The sequence below is a fragment of the Lutra lutra genome, chromosome 4 (assembly GCF_902655055.1).
Source record: "Lutra lutra chromosome 4, mLutLut1.2, whole genome shotgun sequence".
Classification (NCBI taxonomy): Eukaryota; Metazoa; Chordata; class Mammalia; order Carnivora; family Mustelidae; genus Lutra; species Lutra lutra.
Genome location: NC_062281.1, coordinates 67,539,637 through 67,558,193, shown reverse-complemented (window position 1 = coordinate 67,558,193; position 18,557 = coordinate 67,539,637). Strand labels below are relative to the sequence as shown.

Sequence of the window (18,557 nt, the reverse complement as noted above, 5' to 3'; positions counted from 1 at the left end):
TGTATATATGTATATATATACATATACATATATATGTATATATACATATATGTGTATATGTATATATATAGGCTGTTTTACAAATTAAAACTTAATATATATACTTAATATATATTATATACACTTAATACATATACCTTTAATATAATTATTGATGCATAATCTACATGTAATAAACTGCACTGTATTTTTAAAATCAGAAAAGGAAACAATATTTTTAAAGTCTGTTGGAATTGGTTATACTTCTAAAAAGGCACTTCAGGTGCCTCGTTAGTGCAGTAGGTAGCGCATCAGTCTCATAAAAAGGCACTTCCCTATCTAAAATTTTCACTATAGAAGAATTTAAATGTGTGTCATATTGCTAAGAGCTGAAAGAAATGACAGATATTTAGGATTTCCCTTGCAGATTATGGGATAATACTGTGACCCAAGTATACCACCCCTCCCCAGTTCTAATATATACTCTATTAAGGGGAGCACCATGAAGAAGCTAATGCCTAATAGTTATCCATCTTCTATAACTATTTCAAATGTACCTTAAGTACCTGAAGTATTTGTAAAATATCCCCAGAGACAGATGCAAATTTAACAGACTAAATTAATTTTCAAATTAAAGCTTTATTTTAGTAATACCTTTATCCTGAACGTGCACCGTTAATTTAAACAGCATGCTCCTTTGAACCTTTGGGTGAAAATATGCAATTTCTCCCTTGAGATTTTAAAAGCTACCAAAAAGTGTTAACATATTTAGCAATTTAATGAGATATTATGAAAACCTATGACAGAAATATACTTCTTTGGCATTAAAACATTTCTTTTCTGTAAGTGGACAAGAAGAAATAAAAAGTAACACTGCCAAAGGCAAAGCTTAACTAACAGGATGATTTAGGGAAGTCTGGCAATTTAACAGAAGTCATAATTTCCCCCCAATTAAATTCTTTAACAATGTAGCCAAATAGATTACTACTAGCAAGAAAACCATTTCTGAAACTATTGCTATCAAATGGAGTATTTAGAGTTCAGTTTCAGGTAATTTTAAAGAACTTTGATTTCATGTCTTAAGATAAAAGATTAGTCATAGCACTCTTTATGGCAATTACTTATAATAGTGAATGGCTGGATTCATACCTCATTTTCCATTTTATTCCTTTTGATGGTATATGAGTGGGTAAATATATTCACAAATATTTAAATATACAAACATTTTTGCTACATATTAATATGTAGAAAATTTTTCATTGCATGCCTTCTTTTTTTAAAGACATGCTTTGGTCACATTACTAGGAGTATTCACATTAAAAATCATAAAAATTACAGGCTATCAGACATGAGCCAAAATATGATAATGTTCAGCTGAATCAACTGAGTGATGGTTTTTGCCTTCCAATGGTCTTTTACCTCATTTCACTGCCAAAAGCTTGAAAGAACACTGCAGTGAGGAGAAAAATAAAATGATGGTTCAACAGCTATATTAATCAGTTCAACCCAGTCCATTAATATATTTTCCCATTTGCTAATCTTGGATCAAATTCAGCTTCTTTAACCCTAGGTCATTGAGAATTAAATGAACTTTACAGTTGGAAAGAATAGTGAAGACTGAGGAGAAAGAGAAGAAAAGGAGTTAAAGATATGACAAGAGTCCTGTTTTGAGATTCAAAGTGGTCCCTGACAGACATTTCTGCTTCATGGCTCTGACCCCCAAGCTCCTGTTGAAAACAAAAACAGGCACAGTCAGGCAGAACAGCTGCTACCTGGACACCTGGTATGCAGTGTCGGGGGAGAGGACCACGGTAGAGGACCTTCCTGATTGTACATTCACATCGGGGCAGATTCAGGGGGGATATGCTGTGGCCTGATAGAGCTCAGGGTAGTCACTGGGTGTCCTCAGACCCCCTCAAGGAGCAGATCAGGGCCAGAATTCCCAAATCAGACAGGTTTTCTCCTGTTTCATAATGGCCAAGTAGGTAGATTGTGAACAGCAACTGACAGGGGGAGAAGGAGCATTGGCAAAGCTGAGATCATGACCATGAGGGGTTGACTCTCTGGACGGGGCAGCAGCCGCCCCTGCTCCTCTAGTCCAGGACCTGAAAGAGGTGGCGGGGATATGGAGGGCCCAGGGAGGAGAATGAGGAGCACTGTTGCTCAGTGACACTCATCTGCTCTTCACACCAGGCTGCAGGGATTCCCAAAGCCTTCCAAAAATTGGAAACGTAATACGCTATTTCATAGTCATCCAGGAAGGTGGCCAAACCCTGTCTAATACAGCAAACTCTTCCAGTACTCCAAACAGGTTTTCTAAGAGGGAACAATAACTAGTTGTAGAAGTACTGCAACTTCCTAATACCTCAACAATCTTCTCATACATCTTTAGCTGAAACTGAATAAATGATCTCACATCTTCCAATAGAAATGGCTTCTCAGACCAACTTAAGCACAGACTGGTTTTCACAAAAATGGAATATTGGTGTCTTTATTTTTAACTGTCAAGACTATTGATAGCTATCAGCTTTTCAGGGTGTAATAGATACCCTATAGAAAATGTGTACATTCTTTGGATATATATATACATGATTCTTTGATTTTTGTATCTTTCTTTTTTCTAATAGTTTTTCTCGCATTATACAGTAATGACTATCTCTCACAATGGATAGATAAGCTATGTTTTATGCAATACTGATGATTTCCTTCCACATTTATTTAGATTAGACAGATAAACCGGAACTTCCCACTATGGATTCACATGTAAACTTTCAGGCATGATGTTTGTTATGTCTGATGTAATAAATACAGAATGATTTCCTACTATTTAAAAACAATGGATGCCACTTTCTATCAGCACCCATCAGGGAAAAGCCTAAGGCTGTGAGTCTGTTGGAGTACTGCCACGATTTGCTTTTTCTCCAGATCCAGGATGCTTCAGAAACTGACCAGTAGCACCAATGTATAATCTTGATCGCATGGGCCATTTCTGAAAAAGAATATTTAAACAAGAATCCAAAAGTTACTATCTGAAACAGCTATGTCTTTACTAGTAATATTAAAAATTCCAAATGCCTCAAAGCAAATGCAGTATCACGAAGCTAGCAACAATTGTAATTGTGAAGTCTAAGGAACGGCATAAGAAATGTTTTTTAATGCTAACAATAAAAGTAAAAATGTACCAAGACTTTGATTATAACTGTATAAAATAATATGGATGCAAATGGACAAGAACTTCAAGAAATCATAGAGAATGAATATAGTTAAGTGAAACAAAATATATCTATCAACAGTATTTTAATTTAAAACTAAATATAAAATAAAATTGAGCCAAAAACAAGATCCCTGGCTTTAAAGATATTTTGAGAAGTTATACATGATAAATATATGTTCCCACTTATCATAGAACTATAATGAGAAGTGAGTAATTCAACTATGTACACATTTTATCTAGGGGCGCCTGGTGGCTCAGTTGATTAAGCAACCAACTCTTGGTTTCTGCTCAGGTCGTGATCTCAGGGTCCTGGGAATGAGCCCCATGTTGGGCTCTGTGCCCCTCCCCCTCTGCTCTCTCTCAAATAAGTAAATAAAAATCTTGAAAAAAAATTTTATCTAGCAAAAGTAGCATCTTGAAGTTACAAATGTTATAATGTTTGGTGTTATGTAGATAAAACATCCAAAATAAATGTCTGGAGGCAGCGGCATCCTACAGCATTAACCTTTCAGTAATTAGCATATTTGTATTCTGATTATGAATGTTCTAATGTCACTCTAAAAAATGGATAACCTTTCAAAAATAATATAGCTTGTTACCAAATAGACATGGTGATGAAAAACATATTACATAAGTAGTACTTTCAGATATTTTATTTTGAGGGGGGCTGTCTGATAGTCAGTTAGTTCTAAGGTCTGTGAAATACTAGTCAGAGAAATGCTACTTTTATACAAAGAGAAGTCTTTAGACTAATAAAGTGCAGCTCCCAAAGGTCCATTGGATCCCACATTCTCCAGAGAGTAAATGCTGCAGCGAGTAGCAAGCTGTTTTTATCACTAAACATTCACAGGCCCACTGCTGGTTACACAGCACAATGAAATGTTCTGAAATACGGACAGATAACCTGCAGTGCTCAAATAGAGATACAATTATTAACAAGGTAAAGACCCTAAGAACTTCAGATTCTTAACTCAAGCATCATATTAAAATTACGTGGGGAACTTTAAAAAATACTGATGGCCATGTCACACACCAGACCAATTAAATTGGAATGGACCTCTTTTTGCAGAAGTTGAGTATAAGGTAGAGTCAGATTATACTTCCGAGTACAGTATTATCACCTAAACTGGCATTCCAGATGTAAAAGGTAGCATTAAGGGATAGTAAGTAGGCATGTGATACCATCCAGGAAACTACTGTTCCTAACAACCAACAAGAGTTCCAGTTTTATGCCTCCAGATATAAGAAGTAAATTTGCTCTCATGCAGTTTATTTTAGAGTCTATTTTATTTTAGAGTCCTAAATTCTGACTGGAAATCTATACTTTAAACACAGATAAAGTATAAAATTTGTGTTACTTAGAATTTAAAATGATCTACTTCTGTATAATCTTCCTACAAATAACCTTGTACTTTACATTTGATGTAGTAATAACACTGACACTGAGCTACTTATTTTTGCATCCAGTTCAGGTTTTTGCTTTTTTTTAAAATCACAGATGTGCATTCTTTTATATTCCGGGGGTATCACTGGTCCTGTCCTTGGGTTCTTGCCATGGGCTGATAACCTCAGGGGTTTTAGAAACTGGTCTGGGGTTTTTCTGATCTGTCAGGAGCTGACATTGTTAGGTCAGATTCGAGTCCTGCATTATACTGAAGAACGTTGTGCTACAATGCTATGGACTGAATGTTTGCGTTGTGGCCCCCCGCCCCCCAACCAAATTCATATGCTGATGCTCTAACTCCCAATGTGATGGTATTTGTGGAAGTAATTCTGGTTGGAAGTATTGAGATTAATTGTGGAAGTAATGAGGTTAAAAGGGTGGGTTCCTCATGATGGATGGATTAGTGGTCATTTTTTTTTTTTTTTAAGATTTTACTTACTTATTTGAGAGAGAGATTGAGAGAGGATGAATTTTGGGAGGGGCAGAGGAAGAAGCCAACTCTCTGCAGAGCAGGGAACTTGACAACCTGGGCAAGAACCCTGGGATCATGACCTGAGTGGAAGACAGTTGCTTAATCAACTGAGCCACCCAGGCACCCAGATTAGTGGTCTTTTAAGAAGAGAAAGCTTCTTTTTTCCTGAGAAAGAGGGAGGCTGGCCAGCTGCAAGATAGGCAGAGAACTCTCACGAGGAATTGAGTTGGCCAGCACCTTGATCCTAGACTTTCCAGACTCCAGAATTGTGAGAGAACAAATTTCTGTTCTTTAAGCCTTCCGGTCTATGGTATTTTGTTATTGCAGCCCAAGTGGACTAATACTTGTAGTTAATAGTGTAGAGCTAACTAAAATAATTTCAAGTGTAGAATTTTTGGCATATTATAAACCTGTACTTCTCAGTCTTTTAAATTCCTGCCTCGTATTCCTGAGCATAAAAATCTCATGCTTAAACTTTGGGTATAATTTGAATATTCCATATGCATTAAATATATTTAAAAGCAAATAAAATAAACATTCTACTGAATGCTCTCTGGTATTTCTGATATGTGCTACCTGGGTGCTACTGTACTGAGAATTACCCGAAATCATGCAACCGAGTGTAGAGACAAACGAAGGCATCTGTGTTCCTTGGCGGGACATAAGTAATTAATGAAGCAATCTTAAAAATGTATACTTGGATTTTTGGGGTGCCTAGCTGGCTCAGTGGGAGGTGTGTGTAACTCCTGATCTAACAGTCATGAGTCTGAGCCCCACATTGGTGTAGAGATTACTAAAAAATAAACTTTAAAAAATGTGTATGTGAATTTTTGCCTCATTTTTCATGAACTTAATAATAAAACTTGGGGCTCCTGGGTGGCTCAGTGGGTTAAGCCTCTGCCTTCGGCTCAGGTCATGGTCTCAGGGTCCTGGGATCAAGCCCCGAGTCTCAGGTCCTGGGATCGAGCCCCGCTTCTCGAGCCCCGCATCGCGTCAGGCTCTCTGCTCAGTGGGGAGCCTGCTTCCTCTCTCTCTCTCCGCCTGCCTCTCTTCCTACTTGTGCTCTCTGTGTGTCAAATAAATACATAAAATCTTAAAAAAAAAAAAAAACCCAAAACTTTATTTTAAGAACTTTGTACTTCGAGGGGCACCTGGGTGGCTCAGTGGGTTAAAGCCTTTGCCTTCAGCTCAGGTCATGATCACAGAACCCTGTGATCAAGCCCCATGGGGCTCTCTGCTCAGCAGGGAGCCTGCTTCCCTTCCCCTCTCTCTGCCTGCCTCTCTGCCTACTTGTGATCTCTGTCAAATAAATAAATAAAATCTTTAAAGAAAAAAATAAAAAGAACTTTGTACTTCGATTTTCCAAAAGGCTTCTAATGACTTTATTCAACTTAATTTAATGTATACACGTAGTTTTAAGAGTCAGAAATAAAGTGTAAGTAAAATGTCGGTTAGGCTGCATGTCAGTTTCATGCCAAAAAAGCCAGTTGACTGTTTTACATATCACCTTTCAATGGTATGTCTTAACATTGTGTAGATTAACACAGTCCTGATCTCTATTTTACCTAATAAAATTTATTTAAAACCATGTTATTTCATGTTGCTTAGAACAATCTAGCAAACTCACAGGATTAACCAAACTGAACCTGAAAATCTTAAAAATGCACTCTTGGATTCTGGTGTTAAATGATCCCAAAATAACAAACTTTGTATTTATTTTTAAAATTGTTGTATAAAATTGTTATATATGTATATTATCAACAGTGAATCTCCAAGGATAATGCAATTAATAAAATCATCTGTGCTTTTCTCCCAATATAAGAATCTGAAATATATTCCTAGTCTCTTGAAGGATCACTGCCCTTTGGTACTCTGATGCTAATCAAATTGCTCACATCCCAGAGGGATAAAAACTGCTGTTTTAGGCTATGCCCCAGGATCCCAGTCACGTAAACCTTTCAGCTTCATTTTAGGTACTCTTAATGTAAATTCCCCAAAATGCTAAATCCCAATACAGATAATAAGGACTGATGACTCAATGTTATGGCCTTGAAATATTTGTTAACAGATCTTTAATCATCAAAGACATAATAATACTATGTCGTAAGGCAGAAAAAATAATCTCAGAACACTTTTTAACTATGGGTTACAACACCCTTAGTTAACTAAAAATTAGTACGATCAGAATATTTTTATTTCTTTTGCATTAGATTAATCAAAGATAGACTTAATACTTAAGCATTTGGTAATATCCATAAAATAATGTGTTACAGGTGGTTTCAATTAACGTGTATGAAATCTCTTTCCTCCAAACATCCAAAAGCACATGGTTATAGCTCACTTATGGTACACAGAACATTATCCCTCACAGTACCGTTATTTTATTTTTGTCTTTGTCTCTATTATATATTCATTTAGGGCAGGGATTGAGTCTTACTCTTAATTGTATCCACTCTCCTAACTGTGCTTTGCACACAGTAGTTGCTCATTTTAAAACAGACTAGACACTTGTTCAACCATCATCAATTTCATTTTAAAGAGGAAATCCTTGGCCTTGTTTCATTATCCCTAGAATTGTCTTTTAAAATCAAAACAACTGATTTGAGGACAAATGAAATTTGATTTTCCTTAAGAGTTATAAAACTACAAAAACACTTGGTGCCTGAATCAAATACAGAAACCAAAAAACTCCTGTTAAGCTTACTGTTAGAAGAAAATTATTAACAATATTTATTCAAAAAGATACTATAAGAAACAAAGGTGAAAAAAATTTGATTTCTTATCTGAATTGTATCTCCCAGAGAGGCATTTAATAGATGCATTATGTAGTAAAGTCTATTTAATGTTAAACTTTTTTAGAGTATTTGGGAAATGTCAAGTTAAAAGAAATCTAATATTAATGATATACTTGAAAATCAATCTAATGCAGACTATAGAGCAAAACCCCTAATAATGACTTTTCAGGGGAGATTATATTATACAGCACATGAATATAATGAGGTCTATCATAATTATAAACACGATATTTCAAATTTCTATATTCAAAATAGCTTGAGTCTATCATCATGCTGATTATATTTGCAAAGTAAACGGTTAAGCATCACCACATAATTTTAATTTCAGTTAACATTAGAGAGTGTGCTTTACTACATTTCAATGATGGTTATTCAATAATTTATGGAACATGGATATGCTTACGGCTAAGTACTAATTTTGTATTTGTGTGTGTGGGAAAATATTCCAGAATGGTAGAAACAAAAATTTGAAAATTTAGATTTAGAAAATATAGGGAAGATAATGCATTTTGAACAGAAAGCCACCATGAATGCTGGATTTTGAAACCATGGAATCTAGGGCAATGCAGAGCCTAAGCACTGCAATATAGATAATAAATCATAACTTTATACACCATGCTAAATGAAACCCTGACCATTTTACCTACATGTAATATAAAAAATTTTACAAAATGGAATCTAGGGGCTAATTTTGCACATTACAGAATTTTAACATAGTATTGAATCAGCTTAACATACCCCAATCTATTGTGAAATTTACATAAATACATTATAGTTTTTCTAACATCCTAGGTAACTGCCTAATCCATGATAATTAACCTTTATTAAAACGGACTGAAAATTTACTCCACAGGATGGCAGAACGGTCTCACTTTGTTCTTACCAGTTTTACAAAAAAAATCTCAACATGGTTTCCTGGATTATTTAAGGGGCGGTAATTCCATCACCCCCTGTAATTCGTGAAACTTTTCAACCATCTGATAAAAACCACGACTGAAATGTAATTATGTAAATTAAACCCTCAAAGGCTCATAAATGTAAATCTGATAATAAAAATCCCCAGAACTTGCCAAATACCCCACCAGACATTCCCAAGAAACTAATCACTTAGGAAAGGATGCATCCTGTAAGTGGAGTAAGACACCCCTACGACCCAAGCCACTTTGGGTTTAAATCCACTACCTGTGAACAGTTACAGAGTAGCATTTTGCAGTGAGGACCTGGCTACCGGTGCCTTTGCGGGCCAAGGTCACTTTCCGGATCTGTTCCCCGTCTCACCCCGTTCCGCGGCGTCTGCCCGGGAGAGAGGGCTATAAACTCTCTGGCCGACCCGGACAGAGGGTTAATGTGCCCCGCTCCCTGGCCCAGCGCAGACCGCAGTGCCTGCCTACCTTGACAGGGTGTAGGTAGCCGTCGCCGCGCAGGGCGCCTAGCCCAGCATCCGCCGGCGCCTCGGCGTCGTCCTGCAGGCTTCGGGTGAGGTGAGCAATGTAGGTAGTAGCCAGCAGCAGCACGTCCAGCTTGGACAGCTTGGTGTCCGGCGGCACCGACGGCAGCGTGCGCTGTAGCTCCAGGAAGGCGTGCCGCAGGGTCTGCACGCGGCTTCGCTCCCGCGCGGCGTTCGCAGCAGCCGGCCTCCCGCCCCCCGGGCGGGCGCTGCCTCCCGGGCCCGCGGGTCCTGGCCCTGCCCTGCCCGGGCTCGAGTCGCGGGTGGCGGCCACCGGGGGCGCGGTCTCGTTGCTAGCGATCCGGGAGCTGCCCGCCGGGCCGTCGCGGTCCATGGCGGCTTCCCGCGCTGCGTGCCCTGCAAAGGACCCAAGGCGCGGTGAGGACCGGCGCGGATCCGGGCTTAACCAGGGGAACCGCAGGCCTCTCGCTTCAACTACACGCGGGGCCGGACCATCGACGTGGCTCGGGGCGTTCTCAGAGATGAGGTCGTTTTGTCTGGGGCGTGTTTACCTCCCGGCGCCTTGGGAGAATTGTGGGGCCTGACAGTTCCTGGGCTTAGAAGGCTCAGGAGGGGCATGGACTTTACTTATCACGGACAAATTTAAGTGAAAGGGCTATTCTACCGAGGAGGGGAGATCTCGGAAGCACAGCTCCGGTTCGGAACTTGTTGGCACTTCTAACCAGTATGCATCAGTCCCAAAGAGAGATGGGCAGGTCATTCTCTCCGGGCGCAGCGGGAACCCCTGGCCTTGCCAGGGTCCTCAGTGCCCACCCGGGCAGCCCTCGCACCATTCGTTACCGAGGCCAGTGATCACGGGGGTGACGGCGGGAGCTCATTCTAATTTCTGCGGGAGGAGAGGGCATCCCTGACCTCACCTTGGACTAAGGCACCCGCTGTCCTAACGAACCTGGGGACCAAGCGGCGCGGCTGGGGTCGGACCGAGGTCCTCACCTTTCCTGGAGCGGCGGTGCAGGGCTCCGCTCCGCTGCACTAGCGGGCCAAGAGCGTCGAGCTGGGTCTGAGTGGCCAGGGCCGCACAGGTCACTCCATCCTCGGCCAGCCGAAGTCGACAGCCGCTTTTAGGCCCTGCGGGGCGCGCCTTTTAGGCGGGCAGCCCGGTGGCCAGGCGTGTGTGGGCGAGACTCTATGTAGGGTTGGGACAGCAGCACCCGCCGGGGTCCGCGCCCACCTGAGGGGCTTTGCCAGGAGCTGAGAGTCATTAATCAAATGATCCGGCGGGGCGGGGCTACGGGGGGCGGGGCGTCATCATGACTCCGCCCCCGCCCCGTCCCGGTTCGCCCCCAGGCGTGACTACAGGCGCTGCACGTCGAGCGTCCGCGGTGCTGAAGGCCAGTGGGGCTGCCTGGCGAGTTACCTCGCCTCGCCGCGAGCCTTCCGTCATGGGTCCGGCCTGAGCGCGGCCGCCTCCTAGGCAGGCGCTGGGCTGAGGCGGGAACCCTGCCGTTTTGCCGAGCGTGACTTTTAGTTTTCTGAGGAAATGTGGAGTGTGCCGCTGTGAAGCGCTAACCTATTATTCTACCACGAAGGTAAATGTTTCCTGCCGCCCTGATTGAAGCAGTAGTCCCTCCGGCTCGGTCCTCCGTGATCAGCTCATAGCCGCTCGGATATAGTGCGCCGACGTTGAAAGCTGAAGTTCCCCAAACCAGAGTAATCGGCTCTGGGATCGCGGTCGCTTCTCCCCCGGTCGCTTCTCCCCCGGGGGCGCGGACCGTTGCCCTAGTCTCCGTCGCACAGGCGGGGCCCTGCTTTGTGTCGTTTTTGGACCTAAAATTCGTCCTGGCCCCGCCCCCCTTCAGGGAACTCTCCTGGGCTGTCCAGCACTTGGGGACCCACGGGAAGCGTGGCTTGGAAGCTGTGCGGTGAGGCCTCTGTCCGAGGCTCTTAGAGAACTAACGGGGGCCTCGGCGCCGCTGGGCCTGTTCGGAGCCCGCGGGGGAAACGCTGGACCCGGGAAGCCCCCAACCCTGTGGCTGCCGCCGGCCCCGGACCCAGGGCCTTCAGAGGTGAAGTCCCAGCGGACGCACGATAGTTTCTAGAACGTAGTGTGTCCTTGAAATAGGGCCCTCAATTCAAAGAGCAGGACATTTAAAAATCTTTGGAGTCAAGACAGGATATCAAATTTAAAATATCATTGATGAAATTGCTCTTGTATATGCGATGTAATTTCTATACAATTGGACCTATTAAGTAGTACGTAGTGATGGTGATACTTGCATTTTAATATATCATTCCACACTTCAAGTATATTAGTGGATCAGAATAATCATCATCTTGAGTTTTCGTTCAATAACTGTAATTAGATTTACTCTTTAGAAAGGAATGGGCCAAAATACCATTGACTCAAGAAAGGATTACTTTCTTTTGATGAATGAGGAAGCACATCTTTATTTTCTCAGTAAATTGTAATGAGGCATAAAGCAATTGAAAAGCAATGCTTCAGATGCCATAAAGAAGCAAATCAAACTGCTTAAAGGCTTTTTATATAGTGAGGTACCCTAGAGCTACAAACTACAAAAGATGATATTGCCTAATAGTATAAAAGTAAAAAAAAACAACACAAACACAAACGTTTCAGATCACTTAAGGCTGAATTTACTTTTTTTTTTCCTTTTACTTTTGAGTTACGAAGAAGGTGAAGTTTGGGTATGTCACTTCTTTGTCTGCAAGCTTTCAGATTCCTTCAAAGAGAGATTCCTGTATTAATAGAGAAAAAAGACAGGAATATTTAAAAAATGGAAGTTCTCCAAAATGGGAACAAACATATAGACTCTAGGATACAACAATAGTAGAGGCTAATGCTTAGTCACCCAACTGTGTGAATCTTTTTAAAAGAAGCAGAAAGATTCCTCCCCACCCCCAACCCCAGTAGAGAAGAATGTGGAAAATCTGTGTGTTGGGAGAAATGTGGAAATAAGAATTTTGGAGGGAAGATGGGCTGGGCTAGGGTGAGGCAAAGATGGAGGGCTTCTTATCTTTTGCACCCTTGTCATCTCACATGCCTCACGCTAGCCTAGCCTGCTAAAGTCTGCTGTTAAGTGGAGGAGGTGGGGTGGAGGTGGGGGCTTCAGGCAAGCTCTTCATTGATAAGAGGCTGGAAAGTGGACCTCTGTGTTGCCTGATAGGTTCAAAAGAAAAGACTGGTGACACAATACCAACCACTGCGGGCCATTTTGTCTTACCTGCTACCACTCTAAGCAGCCTCTCGAAATCCTTTCATGATTCTAGAGTAGTCCTATATCCGGCAAGAAGCCATTATTTGCCAGTAAGTTAAAAATAGAAGATGAAAATCTTCACATTTTCAACATTACATACGTTACTAACAGGTACTTTATTTAACGATATGTGCAAACTGCTTTACAAAAAAACACTTTATTTTCTCATTTAGTCTACAAAAACCCTTTGAGGATTTTACATTTTATGGTTGAGAAAATAAGAGTAAGCAGGATTAAGTAATTTGTCAAGGTCACACAGCTAGCAAGTGGCAGAGACAGGGTCTGAGCCTGGCCGACTGATCCTAATTCCTTGTGCTTTTTACCATACCTAGTCTATTTAATATTTGTAGAGTTCTTCATAATTTGCAAAACATATTTGTACCTATCATTGCAATAAGGGATATATTTTAACTTGGCTCCCTATTAACAATTCAAACATTCTTTTCATAGTATAGTATATTCTTTGGAGTTCTTGTATAGTCTTCCAGAAAGTAGATGGCTTTAGAGTGCTATAGATTTTATTTCATGGGGTATGGTGTAGATCTTAAAATTATATGTCTTTCTCTAAATATATCAATTTGTCCTTAACTTACTATCTTTGTGATGTAAAATAATCACACATATCAGTGGAGAAAATACATTGCTGTTTTATATACATATATAGTATAATAAAACATAGGTTTTATATAATTGGTGCTTTTTTTCACCTTTCAACTCTTTCCCTTATTGTTAAGGTATGATATATATTAAATTCATTCTTTTGAGTCTATAGTTCAAGTTTTGATAAAAACTACCACAGTAAAGATATGCAGCATTTCATCACCCCACCCTTCCATTCCTTTGTGACTTTGTGCATTCTACTCCCAGGCCTTGGCAACTACTGATCTGTTTTCTGTCCCTATAGTTTCACCTTTGCCAGATCGTCATGGAATTATACATTGTGTGCTCTTTTAAGTTGGCTTCTTTTAAAAATTTTTCTAAGTTTAAAAAAAATTTTTTTAATTAAAAAAAATTTTTTTAAACTTTTTTTAAGTTGGCTTCTTTAGCTTACATGGTTCTTCAAGATCTGTCCATGTTGTTTTGTGTATCACTAGTTCCTTCCTTTTTAATGCTGAGTAGTATTCTATTTCGTGGATATACCACAGTTTATTTATCCATTCCCTAGTGTCAGACCTTTGGGTCGTTTTGTTTTTGGTGATTATGAATAAGCCTCTATACATGTTTGGGTATAGATTTTTCTGTGCATATAGGTTTACATTTCACTTGGAAAAATACCTGGCATTAACAGTGAGACTATTAGATAAATTAAGCACATGTTTAACTTTATAAAAGCATGTCAGACTGCTTTCCAAAGTGGCTGTACTATTTTTGCATTCCCACCAGCAGTGCATAGGAGTTCCAGTTGTTCCTTATCTTTGCTAGCATTACCAGATTCTTTTTCTTTTCATCCACTATATATTTTTTAAGAAAAATTAAGCCAATATTTTAAAATCCATTGGTTTCTTAATCTAGATATCTTGGTTGCCAGTTAATCTGATTTGTCAACTTTAAGAACTTGAGAAAGCTCTGCCTGGCTGCAGTTTTGGAGCAGATAGCTGCAGGTGCCCTTAGGTGGACACATGCTCTCCAGTTCACCTCAATCACACTCTCCCTGCTTCCCTCACTCAATTTACCTGAAGGCGTTTTTGAGACTCCTTGCAGAGTAGGTGAGAGCTTGGCTTTTAGAGTCAGTGACCTGAATTCAAGTTTTAGCTCTGCCTCATTGCAGTTGTGTGACTTTGGGCCCCGCTCTAACTGAGCCTCTCCAGTGCTTCTTTTCCCTGGTTATAAAATAAGTCTGATAATATTCTTATCTGAGAGGGTTCTGCCGTTTTTAAAATTTGGAGTAGTGAATATTCAGGTATCAAAGTAGACATTTTAAAATGGGAAATAACATAATTCTTAAAAAGTTAGATTTTACATAACTCTTGTTCACAGAGTAAGTCATTGACAGAGTTGAGACTAGAAGCCACAAAACCTAGCTTAGATTTTTCTAAAAAAACAAAAAACAAAAACAAGAACAAAAAACCCCAAATTTTGTTGCTTACCATGATTGCTTTTTTTAAAGGAGGGTTGTCCTAATTTCAGAAGGGTTCTTTGAGAACTAACTACAAATCAATGTCTTAATATTATACCTACATTATTGGTATATAGAAGTTTATTTAACATATAAAATGAATTAGACTGAGGTTAGGTTTAACACAGCATAATTAAAGGCATTTAGAGCTTTGTGGATGAATTTATATAAGATCATCCCGGAGTTTTGTAACTAAAAATATTACCTAAGTTTTAAAAACTCTTGAGGGACATAGAAGATCTGTTGTTACAAGTGTTCAAACATAACCTTAGCAGTGGTGAAAGTTATTTTTACTGTTTTTAAAGTTCATTTTTAACTCAAAGAAACCTAATACTTCCATATTCTAACTAAAGATAGTAGGTATTTTATAAATAGTTAAATAATGTACAGTGAACATTTCCCAGTGAATTATGGGTCCCAGAGATTCACATTCCTTAAAAGTATCTGAAACTAAGGGCATTCTAGCCCAGCTATGCAGTTATTTTTACAGTAACACAAGAGAGGAATTGACTCTATGGACATGGTTTAGGCTTGAAAGATAAACAATCAAGTAATAATTTGTTTTCTTCAATGTACAGTGCTCTGCAGTATTCTCAGTGAATCTTATTTACAATATGTAAATGCATCTAATGTCTATTTTAAAATTACTAAGTCTTAAGCACCTCCTAGCATATTTGAAAAGAGAGGAAACATCTGTCAGAAGTATTTACTGTGACAAACACAGAAAGAAGCAATCATGTGTACACTTTTTAGTACCATAAATTATTTTTAATTGAACAGTGAAGGCATTTGTTTAGAATCAGCTGTTAAATAAAAAATAGTTTTGAACTAATCTTTAATTAAAATGTACATTGATAGTATCAAGTTCAGTTTGAGGGTCAAAAACAACGTCAATGAGTCTGACTTTTTCCTCCCTGTAGGGAAAGCAGGCTTGTGTAAATATACATGAGCACAGACTGCACGCATTTATAAAGGAGGTAAAAAACATTCCCCTGTCATTGGACAGATGTTGCTTCCCTGTGTTCACATAGGATACAGGCACAGCTCCTAATGTGTAGAAACTTAAAGAAATATGGGGCACATACTTTTATCATTTTGGAAGAAGACTCTTAAGTTCTTTTATACCGCTGAGCATTAAATGTAGACTATAGGGGACATGTTTATTGACGCTAGCTCATTTTCCCCTTAAAGTAATTAAGGGGAGGAGTTGCTTTAATCAACTTTTTAGATTTTTAGAATTTGTTCTTAGTGGGTTTTTTTCAAGATTTATTTATTTGAGAGAGAGAAAGAGAGAGTGAGCGCGTGTGCGCACAGGATAGGGGCAGATGGAGAGGAAGAGAGAGAGTCTTAAGAAAACTCTGTGCTCAGTGCAATGCTGGTCAAGGGACTTGATCTCACAATCCTGAGATCATGACCTTGAGACCACGAACTGAGCCAAAATTAAGGATCAGAAGCTTAACCAACTGTACTACCCAGGCATCCTGAGGATATTTTTTTAATGCTTTAGTGACCATCTATTCTCATTTTCTCTTAGCTTTATGCTAAATTAATAAAATATTAGTGATAAGCACACTCTAAAAATCTATATCAAGAACTTGATGAAATTCCATATTGGTCACCTTTTATTAAAGAGAAGTAGAACTGATATTCCCATTTGGTAAGATTTAAATCTTTTATGATACCAAAATATTTTGGCATGCCTTCAGTAAAAATGTTACCAGAAGATATAAGAAACTTTAAAAATATTTATGTAATATTTTTTCACATTATAAAACTGAAGACTTGGATTGAACATAATTGACTTCAATGACAGTGACAAAAGCCGGACATTCTTTATTTCCTTCTCACAGGAACCTCTGTTCTGCTGGCTTCTTTGAGAGCATCCTGTCTTTGCAGTACATAGTAGTCAGAGACGCACTTAGCTCTGTATTTAGTGTTCCTAGCTAGGAAAATGAGGATAAAATGTATTTGCTGTTTTGTCAGTGCAATCCTAGTAATTAGAGCTTTGCTCGAGGCTATAGAATATGCTGTATATGCCACAGTTCACAACTGATCTAACAGTAGTGTGTGGTGATATATAGAATTTACCAACTGTTTTCTGAGTCTGTGTTCATTTTTTATTGTTTTTTTTTCCACCTTCGTGACATATTAGCAAAATCTTTCAAGATGCTTGGCAAAGAAATGAAACTGAAGAACACTGTTGTGGAAATGACACTAATTAGGTAAATCTTTTAAGAAACTAACAGGGTGATCTATGGACAGAGTGGCTTAGGTTTTGATGGTAATGGCAACAGACATTTGCATGTAAAGTTTGCAAATAAAGCAGTAAAGGAAACTCTCATACAGCTTTTGTTTTTTGTTTGTTTTGTTTTGTTTTGTTTGTTTGTTTGTTTGTTGCTTTGGCGAGTGGAGATGAGCTCAGATTCCATATCCTTTTTCCTCTCCCCAAATAAAGCATTTTCCAAACTCACAGGACTCTTTCTCCCTTATGCCTCTGTCCCAGCAAGTCCCTAAGCCACTCTTCAGGGAATGGAGGTAGGACAGTACACCAGTGTTGTTCATGGGTCTTCTTTAGGTTAGCTAAATTAAAGAATGCGAAGTCCTGTCCCTTGATTGGACTCTGCAGGCAGTTCTGGAAAAAGGAAATCTATTCTAGAGTATGTACACTGGCTCTGATTACTTTCTCAATGAAACATGCTCTTGTCCCCTTCATTATATTGTAATGACTACTGTGATATGACTACTGTGATATGATTAGAAAGATCAATAGAGCAATCATATTGATTATAAATGAGAAAAACTTGAATGAATAAATTATAGGATGTATTAGAATCTGGTTTATAATGCTCATAGCATTTATCACACTCCACAGTAATTGTATGACATTTAACTCTCCAACCAGCTTGTTATAAGACCTTTGAGATCAGGACTATCTCATTTGAGTTTTTATATTCATATTGCCCAGCCTATAGCAGGTGCCTCTTCATTTTGTGAATAAATGAACTTATTTTCAGGGATGATTTATCTTTATATTGAAGCAATACCATTTTTTATTTTTTATTTTTATTTTTTAAAAGATTTTATTTATTTATTTGACAGACAGAGAACACAAGTAGGCAGAGAGGCAGGCAGAGAGAGAGAGAGAGAAGCAGGCTCTGCACTTAGCAGAGAGCCTGATGCGGGGCTCGATCCCAGGACCCTGGGATCATGACCTGAGCCTAAGGCAGAGGCTTTAACCCACTGAGCCACCCTGGAGTCCCAGAAGCAATACCATTTTTTAAAACTAAGAAAACATTTTTCTCCTTAGGAAGAAACTTAGGTCTGATTCATATGGAGCTACATTATGCATATACTCAAGGTTTAGAATAGTGACTCTTCAACTATTTTTTTTAGATTACAAACCCCTTTGAGAATCTAATGAAGCTTCTCCTTCAGGGACATCAGATTAAGAACTTTTGGTCTGGAAAAGTGGTGAAAGTAGCCTACCTCTGTAATACTCTCGATTGCCCCTCCTTTCTGCCACTAGTTACCCTTGGCATAGCCTTCTGTTCACTAGTGGACCACCCATTGTCAACTAGGCCTCAGGCTCCTTTGGTATGATCCCTGCTCATTCAGACATATTTATCTGCTTCTGGGATTGTCCTGAGTCACTTGCCCTACCTCAGTGATTATATCCAATCTGTGACTCCTAGCTCTTCTTGAACTAGTACTAGTACTACTACAACTGTGTGGTTATTTGGATAGACCAAAAATGAACTTTTTTTGGGCAGGGGGCAGGTGATTGATCAAGAATTGAGACCCAAGAATAAGACAGTTAGAGGGCCTCTCTTCCTCTGTGTTGTTGACAGGATGTC

General features: G+C 39.4%; 3 protein-coding genes across 5 annotated transcripts in view; 1 reads left to right on the top strand and 2 right to left on the bottom strand.

Moving 5' to 3' along the window:
- Positions 1-18,557, top strand: part of CSPP1 (centrosome and spindle pole associated protein 1) — a 281,804-nt gene that overhangs the window by 18,920 nt on the left and 244,327 nt on the right. The gene's annotated exons all lie outside the window — the stretch shown is intronic.
- On the bottom strand, positions 537-10,532 carry TCF24 (transcription factor 24). 2 transcript variants are annotated; one of them, XM_047725319.1, is made up of 3 exons: positions 10,306-10,532; positions 9,296-9,708; positions 537-2,968 (listed from the first exon to the last, which is right to left on the bottom strand). In XM_047725319.1, exons 2-3 carry the CDS (start codon positions 9,683-9,685, stop codon positions 2,855-2,857), a joined length of 504 nt encoding a protein of 167 aa, XP_047581275.1. In that variant the 5' UTR covers positions 9,686-9,708; positions 10,306-10,532; the 3' UTR covers positions 537-2,854. The 2 variants fall into 2 exon arrangements, with proteins under 2 accessions (XP_047581275.1, XP_047581276.1); XM_047725320.1 differs by lacking the exon at positions 10,306-10,532 and having other exon boundaries at positions 9,296-9,721.
- Positions 12,035-18,557, bottom strand: part of PPP1R42 (protein phosphatase 1 regulatory subunit 42) — a 59,352-nt gene continuing 52,829 nt past the window's right edge. For both annotated transcript variants that reach the window (XM_047725316.1, XM_047725315.1), the window contains exon 8: positions 12,035-12,069. The gene's annotated coding sequence lies outside the window, so the exon portion shown is untranslated. The remainder of the gene's footprint in view (positions 12,070-18,557) is intronic.